We start from the raw sequence: 16,594 nt of genomic DNA on the forward strand, positions 1-16,594 counted from the left end.
GCTATTTAAGCTATATGACATTCTGTGGAATAATGAAATCAAACTTGACAATAGTTCATTTAAAAGCGAAAGTCTGCTGTGAACTTACTGTGCATCGCTGCGAACGGGTCGTGTTTGCAGTGGATTTCCATTGGTCAGTAGAACAGGCCTTCTCGTTAAAACCCGCCAAACAATTATTTAATGTCCTGTTTTTGTTCTTTTAAAGGTTTGTGCGTACGTTTGTAGTCCGTTTTGTTCGTCGATGTTTCTGCAGTATAAATTTTTTCGAAGTCCAAAGAAAGTTTAGCTTAAAAAAAGGCAATTGAAACTGAAGAAGACCTAAAGTCGACAGTAAAAGTAAATATGCAAATATGTTTGCGTGAATTTGGGGGAAAATATCTAAAAAAAAATTTAAAAAAAGATCACACTATAATTGACCTCATCCATCATTAATATGTCAAGAAAAAATGGAAATAGGCGGTCAGAGCATAACCCTGCTGGGTCACACGACTGCTTTTACGGCCCAACATCCAGCGTGAACTCACTCTGGTGGACATCAGTTGGCAAGAGCATTCATAAAAACGGCTTTTGCAAGAAAAGCCCTGGTGAAATGTATTGCTTTTAGTCCACGTATCGTTCTTAAGCTTTAAAATGAACAAACGTAAAAGTTTTGTTTCCAAGCAGATCTATCTTGACATCCACGCTCCACTGACCGTGACCCGTGAACTGTGACCGAGGTTCGCACTGGAGCGCTGTTAACCTTCGGGGATCTGTAAAATCCTGGTTAGGTTTCTGAGAAACCAAAACATGTACTTATTCTCAACATATCTTCATGTGAATGTGATTTCCTTGCATCTTGATCTTGTAATGCCTCAAAACATTTCCTCAGACCTTCTTTTTTCGAAAAATAAACAGAAAACTCCGACAGTACGTAGCTCCCCAAACAATAGACATATGACCGAGGATGTTTGAAATTAAAAAGTGCATCGTATGAAACCCGAATCAAACTGTTTGCCGAAGATAAATAGGGAATTAAAAATAGCCTTTGCGCGAATCATTTGAACTTGCCCAAGAAAATGTCCAAGAAAATTCGTGAAGGAAAAAAAAAAGAGTCTTTATCAAGTTTAGCTGTGGTCGAGAAGTGCGTAAAAATCCACGAAAACTCTCAAATGGTGGATATGGTAGTGTAATTTGTCTTGGTCATCGTGAGAGGGACGCAAATGATGTCCGCCGAACGGTGTTCTTCCAGCGTGAACGCTCGGTGGTGAGGTGCTGTGCGTGTGCGACGAGTCTCCGTCCTTACGGCGCTATCACTGAACGAGCACACGGCGCGTTTCAGAACCTGCTCTCGTGTGGACAGCGCCAAAGCTACAGCGCTCTGAATCTACTACAGCGCACTGGGCGAAACTGTCAATCAAGATACATCTACCTATCCGTGCACTGCACCTCTGCCGTCACAATCGCCCTGAGTCGCGCTCAGATAAAGACGACACCGATTGGCCAACACTGACCCTGTATGAAAGTGACGTGCTGTCCCAGTTGTGCGCTGACAAATAGGGAGTCATGATTTGTAACCGGTTCTCTGGCTGACCGCTGATCCCATGTTTAATTTCAATTAAGAAAGGAATAATAGATATTTTAAAAATCCGTTTGTACTCACTTTTCGTCATCTAAATAATAAATAGTTAAGAATTAGCTATTGCTTCCAAATTGAGATTATGAATTTCCCATAGGCTATAATGCATTACGAAATTATTGGGGGGAAACGGCTTTTGGCCACCGACAAATTGCAGCTTTTTCCTGAAGTGCAGATAAAATCAATCAATAAATAAACAAATTAATTAATTAATTAATTAATTAAAATAAATAAATAAAAAACTCTGTCTCACTCAGTACATTATTTGCATATCATTAAAGCCTTATAAATTATATTGTAGCCTACACTTGCGTGTGTAATTACAAGTGCCGTTTAGTATCATTTTTGGTAGGTAGCATAGTTATTGTATATTTTAAACCCCTACTTTTTTTTATGTTTTAAACGTTAAAGTCGGAATGCTGGGTATTCATTATTAAAAATCGCTTCGTTTTTATTTATGAGCTTCCATAAAAGATGAATCCCATTTACATTGTTATTTCAGTAACTTTGTCCATCAAGTTATCAATGGTGTTCTTCACAAAACGCAGACCTAACTCTTTTATCAGTGTTTTCATGCTATATCATTCCCATTATCATAATGCAGCAAGTGATGTCAAATTTAGTTTATTTAGTCGTGTGCTTTTAATCTAAATGACAATGGTGTGTTGATAAGCACATATCATATAAATAACAAATATTAAATTGCCATTAAGAAGTAGAGTTTATTGTTTCTAATTATTAATACGCCAGGTTTATTTATTAATTATTTGATCTATTTATTTGATTATTTATACTTGATTTAAATGTATTTAATTACTGAATTAAGTTTTTATACTATGCGTAGCCTACATTTGCACAAATAAGTATTGATCTAGTGATTCGTACACTAATGTATTTATTTCCTTTATTTATTACACCAAAAATATAAAAACATACAAACGTGGGTTGCTTCCAAATCCTGCATAAATGTAAAAAGACAACGTAAATTTGTCAGAAAAAAAACAACAATAACAATTTTCAAGGCGTTACATTTTGTGAATTGTGACGTTACTTTGAATACACGCAAACATTTCTCTTTTGTAGGTCAATTTGGGCAAGTTTTGGGCAAATGTCACAGTGTTATTGTTTGTGTGGTCAGAATTAAATCCTATAACATTTGAGTCACTGAAATATTTTATCATGTTTATATTATTTTATTATTATTATTTAAAGCTCTTGACAGAAATCCGTCATTTTCTGCGAGTGTTGAAAGAGATTCCTGCGCTGTGTGCACCATAAGTGCCACGAGGGGGCGAAACTTTTGTCTCGTGTGAAGAAGAGGTTAAAGCTCGACCACGTCAGCGCGCCACACACACGTATACGCAGACACGCACACTCAAACAGCAAACCATACAAGAGCATAACTAATATTAAAAGTGTAACAATGTTAAAATATATATTTGTATATATTTTCTTTCATAAATTTACATCTATAATATGATATTCATATACAGTATATATTAATATATACAGTATATTCATATAGGCCTAAATAAATAATTTGCTTGTATGCCTAGAAATTGCATTTAAGATTAACCTTTTAATGATTACCTTGTGGGCTCTCAGAAGACACACCTCTCTTACAGAACACACCTCACTCAGAGTCTCATTTGATTTATTTCAGTGTGTCAGAAGTTCTGCAGATTTATTTAGCCTATATTCCTGTGAAAAACAAACGCAGCTCACAACTATAATAATAATAATAATAATAACAACAACAATAACAATAGTAATGACATTAGGATCGTTCAGACTTATATTAAGCCATCTATTGGTTTTATTGAATTACATTTTTCCCAATGTTTCCATTTTCAACTGGGGCTATATGACCAAAGTACTCATATATAGTCTGTCGTTTTAGTGTAATCTTTGATTTTAAAATTTCCCCATTAGCAAATTTCTGCTTTAAGATAGAAAAAATAAATATACAAACAAGTAAAACTAAAAAACAGCCAATACTTTAGGCTACACAAATTGTTGTTGCTTTAGGCTTGGAAATTTGCTGAGAACTTAATTTAGGATTCAAGGCATTTGCAAAATCATTAACATAATCCATTGCTGGCTGTTTTTAACGCTTCGAGAAAAATAAAATCGAAAATAATAATTATTTAGGAAGCAAATTCATGAGTTCATGAGAAAGTTATCACTTTAAAAAAAAAGAAAGAAGAAAATTATACATAATATATACAACTATATATAATAAGTAAACGGACAGACCCCAAACCAACGTGTTGTAGGCTGGCATCATTCATTTTAGTTTTAACTAACATGTTTACATGACAACAGTCCATTTTGACTACAGTGACATTTGTGTATCGCGTTATGCACATTATGAGTAAAGACATGCTCAAAGGACCGTCAAATTCAACATATAGCTCCCATTTTATTTGGAGTGTTGCAAACACTGAAATAATTCTGAGTGTTATTAAATCCAAGGACTGAAGAGTTAAGTCATGCTTTTGAATTCTATGAATGAAACGTCTGTTCCAAGAGACTCCAGGCTATCACTCTCAAGGCTTATCCATTGGAAGAGCACATCTTTGCTTGTGTCATAGATGAATATTCTTGGTTTTCTGCATCAAAGTTCACCTCATCCATTTTTTGTTCTGTTTTTAAAATGTCAGGCAATCTGGAGTTTTTTTTAAAATTTTTTTATTTGATTGTAAATTCAGATTTTATTTGGGCAACAGGCCCAAAGCCCAGCACACATCAAGCTCAAAACACATTGCTGTCAAAATCATAGCTTAAGCAAAGATGTGACTGACATGCAGTTCTATATGAACACTATTGGAAGACTTGTTGACAAAATGCTTACTTCAAACAGCCTAGTTTAAAATGTGGATGGTGGTCCATCAAAAGACATGTCAATGCACCATGCAAGGACAAGCGGTTTTAAATCTTTGTAGCCCATTAAAGTTTAAAAATGTAAGTAGCATTTGGTATGAAAGACAAGTCATTGTATTTGTTAGTTTAGTTTTCTAACAGAGATACACAGTTTTATTAGTACTTTGACCAACAGTTTGGCTGAAATAGAGAAACAGACAAGGCCCTACCCGACCGTCCGATGCGTAGAGATGGACCCTTTTGGTCCAAGTCCATGCCGTGGCAAGAGATTAGACAGAGGGATGCGAGGGGGGGTGAGAACAAAAAAGTTGCCTCTCGTATATCCTCTGTTGCTGTCCTCTCTGCTTTTTTTTTTTTTTTTTTTTGTAACAGTGGTTTTGAGGAATGGTAGTTTGAAATAATGTGACTCTTCCGCTCCCTAGTGCGCTGTTGCAATTGTTCACTGAAGTGAGACTAAACGTTTTAGGTGGAAAAGAGACTCTGAAGTAAGCGTGAAACGATTATCGGGCAAAGTCAAGAAAAGAGCCGCGGGCTCAATGTGAGCTCATGTCCTCTTTCTTCCTGTTTCTCTATTTTCTCTCTGTCTGTCTGTCTCTCTCTCTGTCTCTCTCTCTCTCTCTCTCTCACACACACACACACAAACACACACACATGTTGGTCTACCTATGAGGACTTTCCATAGACATAATGACTTTTATACTGTACAAACTATAGATTCTATCCTCTAAACCTAACACAACCCCTAAACCTAACCCTCACAGAAAACCTTCTGCATTTTTACATTTTCAATAAAACATTGTTTAGTATGATTTTTAAGCGATTTGAATTATGGGGACACTAGAAATGTCCTCATAAATCACATTTATAGCATAATACCCTTGTAATTACTAATTTGTAACTTACAAAATTGTCCTCGTAAATCACAAAAACACGCACACACGGGTAAGTACGCGAGATGCAACCGCTCTCCCTCCTGTGATATGGGCACTGGGAAGACGTGGTTGCGTATCTATTCATTTGCTAGTAACTTTTTAAACATAACTTTTGCGCTCTCTCTCTCTCTCTCTCTCTCTCTCTCTCTCTACACACACACACACACACACACACACACACACACACACACACACACAAACACACGGGTACGCGAGATGTAACCGCTCTCCCTCCTGCGATATGGGCACTGGGAAAACGCGGTCGCCTATCTATTCATTTGCTAATAATTTTTCAAACATAACTTTTGCTCGCTCTCTCTCTCTCTCACGCACACACAAATACACGCGCGCGCGCGCGCGCACGCAGGCTCGCACGCACGCGCGCACACACACACACACACACGGGTAGCCTACGCGAAATGCAACCGCTCTCCCTCCTCCGATATGGGCACTGGGAAGTCGTCGTCGCGTATCTATTCATTTGCTAGTAACTTTTCAAACATAACGTTTGTGCGCTCTCTCTCTCTCTGGATTTGGGTTCAGGACACAAGTGAAAACACAACATGACCGTTCAATAAGCGATTCAACAAACCTCTAAGCATGCATGCTATGGGAATCACAACCAAATTTTAGGCTTCAGGGGAAAAGGTTGTAGGTAGCACTAGATATAAACAATGATTACACGATTCAGTCAATAATAAACATTTAATAATGCAGATCAGTATGCATTCAAATGATAAGCCTTTTAATTTCATATTAAGTATTATAGATAGGCCTAATCATCAATTTTGTAAAATTGTATGCCTATACATTGTTACAAAAATAGGTTTCCATTTGGTGAGGGCCTCTTGGTTGTATTTCTTTGCTTTCTCAAACAAATAATTTTTTGTCGACCAAGCAAGACTTCTGCATCAGAATGACACAGAGACAATAGAGCGCTGAACAATGTGATAGACGCGCCGTTCAGTACTCTCTGACCTCTACTCAGAAAACAACAAATGTAGCTCATTTAATCGTGCCTCATAAAGCCGTGTTCCATTGATAGAGGGCTAAAGGCAGAATAATGAATGAAGTTTTAGACCTTATTAATTTAATATGGAGAGGCTTAGTTTAGATTTCAGATTTGGGCCCAGAGATCAATTATTTAATTAACCTACAATATTGTTCGCGCATGAGTGGAAGTAGCCTTTGTATTAATTTGCTAAACAAATAAATAAATAAATGGAGCTGTTGTTTGGGGACACGCCATATATAGCATTCCACTTTGAATTCGACAGTATTTTATACTGCTGTTCTTATAATGAAGCTCTGATGAGAGACGTGAGCACCAGTGTTACTGTGCAGGTGGCTGCTGTCACAGTGACCTGAGGCGATGTAACCGCCTCGCTAAACACGCCTCTCCGCTATGAGATCAAAGGGCAAACATGTCTTACACCAACTTACATCAACGTCCACTCTTTCTTCCCCTTTCTCCCTCCATATCAGCTTCTATAACACTTAGTACCACAGAACTGACCCTTTCATCCATCCATGGCATTAACGTGGACACGTCATGGATAATCGAAAATTAATTTCTACATTTAATTTGGCTATATATGATTAGTATATATATATATATATATATATATATATATATATATATATATATATATATATATATATATATATATATATATATATATGCTCCGTTATCAGTTTATACTTATCTTACGTAGGCCTGAAAAACAGAATAAAACCTATGTATGCCGAAATCCTTCATAAAGATATGCAACATTACAATATCGCTTTATAACGCTTTATTATAATTGCATATCTAATTATTGTTATGTAATGAAATAGCCTATCCAAATTAGTTGGACGGGACTAAAAAAACACCAAATTAGTGAACCCTTAGAACTATCCCTCAATTTATCAGTTTTTGGCAAATTTACTACAGTTATTGTTGACACTGTTCTAAATTGGCATTAGTAGCCACTGTTATTAAAACACACACACACACACACACACACACACACACACACACACACACACACACACACACACACACACACACAAAGAAAAGAAAGAAAGACAAGAAATGTCGGAAATATACTGAAAGCTTTTTTTTTGTAGTAAGTAACCCTTTTTGTATTCTTTGAAGTTTATTGTATCAACAATAACTGCACTAGACTAAATTTTACATTTGGACTATAAATACATACAAATAATATATTAAGGATAATAAGATGTAGGCCTAAATGTTAACAGAAAAATAAATAATACTGTGCATATTGTGTTTCAGTCGACAACATTTCTCTGTAGATATTTTACTTGGCAGCATATTTCCTCATAATCAGTCCTAACGTGACACGGTTACAAAATGTGGGGATTCCGTCTCCTTCTTAATTGAATTAATAAAGTAATTAAAGCGCGGAGAGTTTTGGGTTAAGGGCAATTTTGGCTGTTGTTGCCCTGCTGGAAGCGGAAATAATCGCTGCTATAGACCGAGACGCAAGAGTCAAAGCGGACAATTAAAAACATAAAAGTAAACAAATACATTGAGAAAATGAACAAAATTAATGACCCCTCTATTTGTAATCCCCATTTGTCTCTGAATGGTGTTATAAATAGTTGTCTAATGAGCAAATGAAAAAAAAGACTTCTTCCCTTTTTTTTAAATATTTAAACACGCAAGAGCGAATAATTATTTAGTATGCTATTCCATTAGTAGGTATCCCTTTGTAAAATTTGCAATTGTCGCCAAAATACCATAGCGACTATTATTATTTTGTCTATAATTAAAACTGTGGAAAGTTAAAGTAGCCCTAAAAGCCAACAGTGTCAAAAAATCCGAAATATTCTTACAATGTTTGAAGGAGATTATATATTAGTGTATTACAACATAGATACAATAACTGGTAACTATTAGATTTTGGCAAAAATTAGGGTTACAATGGTAGATGTATGTTATTTTCGATTATCCTTCTTAACATAGCATTTCGTTTCTATCGATACATGGTCTATGTGAAATGGGCAAGAAATAGCAGAATTTTGCGGGACATATAATATTAAAATCATTAAGAAAAACTTTAAAATCCTAAAAGAAAATGCTTAATCAAGAAACGTTTAAATTTTAATAGGCCTGGTAAAGTGTTCTGGTATTGTAAGGATCACATTCGGCCTGTTAAAAAATAAATACATCAAATGGGGAATCATCTTATTTTAGAATGTATTATATCAATGCATTTTAATTGTTAACCTGATAACAACTGCAATGATGCTGCAACCCAAAACCTCATCAGAAAATTCAGTGCCAGGTCTAGGCTGTCAACACTTGGCACAACACCAGACCACACAAAGAGGACATGGGTTTCATCTGTGACTGTTTTGTTCCAGATCTTGTGACATGTGTAGCGACATGCTGGGGTCAAACTGTGCCTTGACATTTTGAGTGGACCATCAAAAAAGAGACACAATTTCACAATGGGCAAATTTCATTAATGTGAATAATAAATTGTAAGAACATGTACATGTAAAGAGAGGGAAAGAGTTTTTCTTTTTCATGTGAAATGTATTATTATTACTTAATATTAAACACATTATGAAGTCACTGCTATACAGGTGAAGTGTATAGTGTATCTAGTACACTTTACATATTATGTTGGTTTTCTCTTGGAAAAGAAAATGTTGGGCTGCATGATTGCTTCTGTTAGGAAATTGCTTCAACCGTCCCACTTCTATTGCTAGATTCCAATACAGCAATAAAGCTATTATGTTTGTATATAGCACCCAAATAGACTTATATCTTTCAATGCCATGATAATTGTATGCTCAAATATTGATCATAGCACAGTATGGGTCAATGTTACACATGAATAGCACACTGAAGGTGCAGACTGTGGAGACATCAACAATATAAATGCAGGGGTAGGAAAAGGTGGCCATTTGGCTTCATTTCCCAAATAAAAATCTTCCTCATGCAGATCAGCCACATGGAATCAGATATTGGAATGGGGAGGCCTGCATCCTCGCTTGTGACTCCATCTTCAACACCCGACTAGTTTGAATTTGTGCAGATTAACTGACGAACAAGTGCTTCTCTTTTCCTTTTAGACAACAACAGTAATGAAGATCAACAAATACGTCCAAAATCAGACTTCTCTATGTGGCAATTTCTGTAGAGCAACCAGGCATCACATTCTCCAGCTTCATTCCAAAAATGTGGTATATGTGGTGGGCTTTTGGCTTCATTTAGGATATGTAACCTTTTGAAAGAAAACAACCTACTGCTTTGATGGCCTTTTCTGACATTGACATGCATGAAGACATTTCTAGAATCAGATGACATGCACACTATGATTCCCACATCAGTCAGCATGCTTCATTCTTGCCAGATAAAGGTGTACTGCAGTTTAATAAAAATAGAAGAAAGAAAGAAAGAAGAGTAAATCAGAAATGTTTGCTTGTGATTTATACTTAGATATGTTTGTAAAAGATATGCTACCTGTTAAGATATGTAAATGTGAATGTTGGAAGGGCCAAACATAGCAACCGATGAAATAACTTTTGGCAATTTATTTCTATTAATAGCATATAGAGATAGCAAGATGTCCACGCCAAAGTAAAAGGCTAAAATATTGAAATGCCAATGATATGTTGTTCATGTCTTGGATAACTAAATACCAAGAACAGTTCCAATTATTTTGATTAGATTTATTTTTGCAACCAAGATATTAGTCATTGTTATTGTTTATTATTAACATTAGAATGGATTGTATTGGGTGTGAATGTGTTTTTCTTTCTTTTTTTTTTCTTTTCTTTTTTTATGCTCTTTTTTTATGCAAGTGCCTTGATATAATCATCTCCATTAAATGTTTGTCAGGAATTTTCATGTTATTTTTCAGAATCAGAAGAACCAATGTAAACGTCATATTATTACATCTATCATTAAATTAATAAGTCATATTTGTTTTCATGTTGATTTTATGTGGTTTTGACACTAAACGCCTGTTGTAACAGTCATCTAGAAACAATAACATATTTTCTTATACCTTGACACTTGATATCTAACTTATCATATTCAAAAAAAAGTTTTTAAATATATAAATCACAAATGTTTGCATGTGATGTGATTTCAAGGTGAAACGTTTTTCTTTTTAAACAAATGTCATAATTTCAGAGACAATTTATTTTTGTTCTTTTACAAACTAAAGTAACCATGCCATGTCAAAAGGTCAAATTATAAGAGACACACTGGGCGGGTTTGCTGCTGTCCGAATCCGATCGCGATTGTTCCCGGCGCCCCCCACAGCATTGGCCTGGTTTCAGACTCGTGTGATTCTATCGAACCCCGGTGCGTTTCCGTCATCACAAACGTGTTCATGATGGAAAGCACAAAGTGGTAGCTATATTTGTGAGTTTGTTATGAATAAAAAAACAATCCTCAGAGTTGGTGAACATTGTCAGAGCAGAAACAAGTAAGTTTTCTTCCAGGGTAAACTTGTACGTGGCTTGATTCTTGCATCCTTCACAAAGACGAATCTGCCCGATTCCAGCCTTGCTGAAGCACCCCTAGATCATCACCGATCCTCCACCTGGTCATCTAATGGTTAACTTTGGTGGAGGATCGGTGATGATCTGGGTGCTTCAGCGAGGCTGGAATCGGGCAGATTCGTCTTTGTGAAGGGCGCAAGAATCAAGCCACGTACAAGTTTACCCTGGAAGAAAACTTACTTGTTTCTGCTCTGACAATGTTCACCAACCCTGAGGATTGTTTTTTTCCAGCAGGAGAATGCTCCATGCCACACAGCCAGGTCAATCAATGTGTGGATGTGGAACATCAAGACCTTGTCGTGGCCAGCCCAATCTCCAGACCTTAACCCCATTGAAAACGTCTGTAATGTGATCAAGAGGAAGAAAGTGACTGCATCTTTTTTGTTATTTTGACCAGTTGTCATATTTGGAATTTGTGAGAAATGCTGTCAGCAGGCTACTTTATAGAATAAAACAAAATTGTTCATTTTACTCAAACACATATCTATAAATAGTATTTATAAATAGTTCATAATTTTGCAGTGGTCTCTTACTTTTTCCAGAGTTATGCCTTCGATAACAATGGAAGCTTGCCCCTCAACCCACAGATGAATTTGTGAAAGCGAAAGATTGCAAACAAACGCACATCTGAATGACAAAGCAGTGACTGTGAAAAGTAGGCTAATAAATAGTTTAACATAAAATTATTATAAAATTATAATTAATTATGACACCTGGGTCCTTGCGCGATTATGTTGCTAGCATGTTTCGGAAACACACGTAACAAATAATAATAATTGACGGACGTTCGTAAAATCGCTCCAAGAAAACACTCTAAACAACCTTCCTTGCATTGTTGTATTATGCCCCCCAAATAACAAAATGACTTCAAATTCAGAAATCGTAAAAAGATTTTATGTATTTTTTAAAATAAATTAACAGATCCAGACTGTGTTTCCCAATAACATCGCAACTTAAAGTGTTAGTTTACTCAAAAATGAAAATTCTCTCATCATTTACTCACCTTCATGCCATCATGACTATAAAACTTTAATCTGTGAAAACTGTGTGACTTTATTCTGCTGAATACAAAAGAAGATTTTAAGAAGAATATCTCAGCTCTGTAGGTCCATACAATTCAAGTGAATGGTGACCAGAACACCAAAAGCTCCAAAAAGGGGAGATAAAGTCAGCATAAAAGTACTCCAATGGTTTGTATGCATTGTGTGGACATACAGAGCTGAGATATTCTTCTAAAAATATTAGTTTGTGTTCAGCACATCTATTATTTTTGTTTTTATTCCTTAAAAGTGATAATACACCCAAAAATTTAAATTTGTTTTGTTGGTCATTACAATGAAAGTGAATGGTGACCAGAACTTAGAAGCTAAAAAAAAAATAAAAAAAATCACATAAAGGCCACATAAATGTAATCCAAAGGTCTTCAGTGGTTAAATCCATATCTCGAGAAGCAATATAAGTGTGGGTGAGAAACAGATCAGCATTTTGAAAATGAAAGTGAAGATTTATAGTAAAAAGGGACTTAAATATTATTCTGTTTCTTACCCACACATATAATTTAACCACTGGGATTACTTTTATGCTGCCTTTATGTAATTGTTGGAGCTTCAAATATCTGGTCGTCACCATTCACTTGTATTGTGAGGACCAACAGAGTTGATATATTGTCCTAAAAACATCTTTGTTTGTGTTCAGATGAAGAAAGTCATACACATCTGGGATGGCATGAGTGCGAGTAAATGATGAGAGAATTTTCATTTTTGGGTGAACTATTCCTTTAATCTCTACAATGCATTTCCCAAAAGTAGGCTATTCTTATCCAAGAAGTAGATCTACATAAAAATGTTCGTAAATTAATGAGAGAAACTCTTGAATCTTTCAAAGTTATCAGAGACATTTAATAAATTATATTAATATATTTTGAACACTGAAAAGCCATTGTACACTGTTTTAGAGTGTTGGAAAAAAAACTGCATTGAAAGCAATAAGCAGTCTCAGTAGTCTACGGATGCGACGTGATAGGTCTAAATTAGATCAAATTACATGGCACATAATACAGTATAACGTTTTATTAGCCATTTTTGATAATCATATCAATAACGGCAATACAAGGATAATATGTTCTTATTAAAAATACTTTTCAAAGAATACACATGTGAGCAATGTGATCCTGCAGTTTAAAACTTATATAAATAGGACTAAATAAAGAATTAAAATATGGTTAACAAATGAGATTAGAGTGAAAATGTGCAATGAGCGATTCCCTCACTCTCTCTTCTTCCTCCTCCTCCTCCTCTTCTTTCTCCCTCCATTGGATGGTTCAAATAGTCCTTTATAGCCTGTTTACATGGCAGTCACATCTGAAAGTCACATGTGGCCTCTGTTTAGTTTAACTTAGTTTTCACTTTCACATATGGATTTAGCCACTGAAGTCTTGTTGATTATTTGTATGCTCCTTTTTGGACCTTCAGATTTCCAGCCACCATTCACTTATTGAAAGAGCTGAGATATTCTTCTAAAAATCTTTGTTTGTGTTATGCTGAAGAAAGAAAGTCATAGACTGGGATGGGGGTGAGCAAATGATGAGAGAATTTTCGTTTTGGGGTGAACTATCCCTTTAATAGCATATCAACACGTTCTAGGGAAACCAAACCCCAGAAAACAAATGACTGTATTTTTTATGGACCCATGTAGAAGTTTCAGGTAAGATCCCAGATAGCACATGTACGTCTCCGAGATGTCTGTTGTAGATATTTTAATTTGAAAAGCATCACATTCTAAATAACATCTGCTAAACATCTTAAAAAAGATATTTTCCAAACATTCTTAATCATAAACGTCTCAAAACGTTTATGATTGTGGTAATGTAGGCCTACGTGTGCTGAACAAACCCCTACTTTCCCAAATGTATAAATCCTGTTTCATTCATAATATAAACAGAAAAATAATTGTTAAAACTAACCCCAGATAGTCTCCAACATTCAGTGTGTGCACTCAATTTTGCGCACCTTTCCCAGGGATGAAGAATAGTTGGCCACCCATTTTGATGTCCCTTGGAGCCCGGAAGCGACTTCCACGTGTTGCCTTTCGTAAATCGGAAGCGTAAACAGGTCAGATGTTTTAGTCGTTCAAGTAGAAAACACACAAAAAAAATATATATATATTTTTTAATTATAATAATAATAATAATATTAATTGTGTCCAGTGCTATGGTTGAGTTTCGGATCCACAGGATATTATTTTAAAAACACAACACTTTCGTGTCCGTTTATTATTGTAAGACCTCAGCCGGCTTCCATACATGAACTCGCTTGAGTTATTGAGCAGCTTAAAAGCACTCAGGGTAACACATGTTCATTCCGTTATATATGGTCTAATTTGGGAGTTAATTGCTTTTAGACTGTTAGAAGGAAAGGAATTCGGGATTTTACTAAGATGTTTATTATTATTAATAATAATAATTCTTGAGTTGCACTTTTAATAGATTCTTCACCTTTCCAGCTAACTAACTGCCTATGTGGTCTATGTTGTTGTGGTAAATTATGAGTAAATGTAGTTATGTTCATGATATTAAGAATCGTTTTATTGGATTTTAATTGAGACGATTCTGTCAAATACGCTGGAGTGTAAACGTAATGCAAATGTTATACATTTTACATCCTAGATTTATAAGATGAGACATGCAGAGAGTAGCCTAACTAAACAAACAGGTCAAATGCCCACTAAATTGATGGAGCTAAACTGATCAATCTTCACAGTCAAACTCCAGGACTCAAAGCAGTAACCTGACCTTAGTTAATTTAACCTAAACTTAACAGAAGCTGAGTACAGTAGTAGATTGTGGATGTTTTATGCAGTAGGTCTTTGTGGCATTATTGTGTCTTGATTTCCATATTGGATATTTTTTTCATGGACAAAGATGAGGAATAAATTTATGTCATGAAGCTGTTCTTAAATGCCTTAAAGTAATAGTTCACCCAAAAATACAATTCTCTCATCATTTACTCACCCTCACGCCATCCCATGAATGGTGACCAACACTTTGATGCTCCAAAAAGCACATAAATGCAGCATAAAGGTAATCAATAAGACTCCAGTGGTTTAATCCATGTCTTTGGAAGTGATCCAATCAGTTTTTGGTGAGAAAGACCAAACTGTTACTAATTTCTCACTATAAATCTTGACATCTGCAGTCTCCTTGGCTGTCATGATGACAAGCTTGATTACACTTCCTAGCACCATCTCTGTGCATGCATCAAGCACTAGGAAATGTAATCAAGACTGAAATCATGATTGTGTCTAGAGTTGTTTTTGCAATGGAAAGATGTACAGTAAAATATAATATTTTGGTTACTCTTCCTAGATTACATTTTAATTGCATTTACACTTACATGCTTGAGACCTGCACAGAGTGTTATATGTTGCTAGGAAGTGTGATTGAGCTTAAAATCATGATTGCCAACGAGACTGCTCATGTCAAGTATTATAGTGAAAAATTTGTAAAATTTTTGTCTGTTCTTATCCAAAACTTCAGAAAACATGGATTAAGCTCAAGTCTATTGGATTACATTTATGCTGCCTGATGTGCTTTTCCTGAACTATTCCTTTAATGATGATGATGATGATGATGATGCTATTAGAGACTGACATACAGTTGATTACAGTGATTGACATGCTACATGCCAATGATTATGTTGCTATTGATGTATGATGTCAGTGATAACTGAATGCAGTGTTGATACCTAAGTGTCAGTTCTTCATAATAATGTTTTTTTATGGCCTCTGTTTGTATGCATAAGGCAGTAATGACTCATGATTATGTTTATGGCTACTACCACTTTAGGGCTCAATTTGAGATGTTTTTGGGGTATCAGGAGAGAGACGATTATGAGGATGAGCTGTACCGGTATGAGGCAGACATGGGTTTGTCCGATGCTGACAGTGAGCTGGAGTTTCTGCTTTATTCACTGCTGCACTACAGTGCTGAGAACCATGAGGACTTGAGAGAGATCCAGTCAGCAGGACCACAGACTCAACCTCAGAATAATTCCTTGCCTCCTTGTCCTGCGCCACCTAATGTCATTGTGATTGACTCTGGCACAGATGCTATCATAGTGTAAGACAACACAGAGGAATATGACAGTGTGTTTGCTATGAAAGGTCGAACATCAAAGCGCTGTAGCCTGGCACACAGGAAGTGGTAACCCTACAGTGTCCATTCGCTCGGTCCACCACAGGCTCGAAAAGGAAGGATTTCCCCAGGCAATGTTTTGGTGTTGGATTCTGAGTCAGATGAGAGCTCGGATTCTAACTCTATACCTCCTTTTGTGGAGTGTCTGGATTCGGATTTGGACTCCGATGGTCTTGAGAACTGGATGATTCTGGGCCGGGACGAACATGATGGAGCATCCAACTGAACCTGTCCTTACCCGATAACTGTGAGAGAAGGGGTAAGATTGTGTGCATGTGTGTATGTACAGATGAAGTCAGAATTTTACATACACCTTAGCCAAATACATTTAAACTCAGTATTTTGCAATTCCTGACATTTAATTGTAGAAAATATTCCCTGTCTTAGGTCAGTTAGGATCACTATATTTTAAGAATGTGAAATGTCCGAAGCTTTTATTTC

General features: G+C 35.9%; 1 protein-coding gene and 1 long non-coding RNA gene across 4 annotated transcripts in view; one reads left to right on the forward strand and one right to left on the reverse strand.

The window, feature by feature from the left end:
* The window catches only part of LOC127644177 (paired box protein Pax-5-like), an 80,279-nt gene extending 75,372 nt beyond the window's left edge, over nucleotides 1-4,907 (reverse strand). For 2 of the 3 annotated variants that reach the window (XM_052127236.1, XM_052127233.1), the window contains exon 1: nucleotides 4,708-4,907. In XM_052127236.1, the coding sequence (XP_051983196.1) occupies nucleotides 4,708-4,753 (46 nt within the window). In that variant the 5' untranslated portion in view covers nucleotides 4,754-4,907. Of the gene's footprint in view, nucleotides 1-88; nucleotides 1,196-4,707 lie in introns of those variants that run through there. The other variant, XM_052127235.1, reaches the window with a different exon arrangement.
* An 11,309-nt stretch (nucleotides 4,908-16,216) lies between these two features.
* LOC127644182 (uncharacterized) overlaps nucleotides 16,217-16,594 on the forward strand; it is a 48,344-nt gene continuing 47,966 nt past the window's right edge. Inside the window, exon 1 of the long non-coding RNA XR_007970622.1 lies at nucleotides 16,217-16,412. This is a non-coding gene — a long non-coding RNA (uncharacterized LOC127644182). The remainder of the gene's footprint in view (nucleotides 16,413-16,594) is intronic.

Source organism: Xyrauchen texanus, chromosome 5 (genome assembly GCF_025860055.1).
Source record: "Xyrauchen texanus isolate HMW12.3.18 chromosome 5, RBS_HiC_50CHRs, whole genome shotgun sequence".
Classification (NCBI taxonomy): Eukaryota; Metazoa; Chordata; class Actinopteri; order Cypriniformes; family Catostomidae; genus Xyrauchen; species Xyrauchen texanus.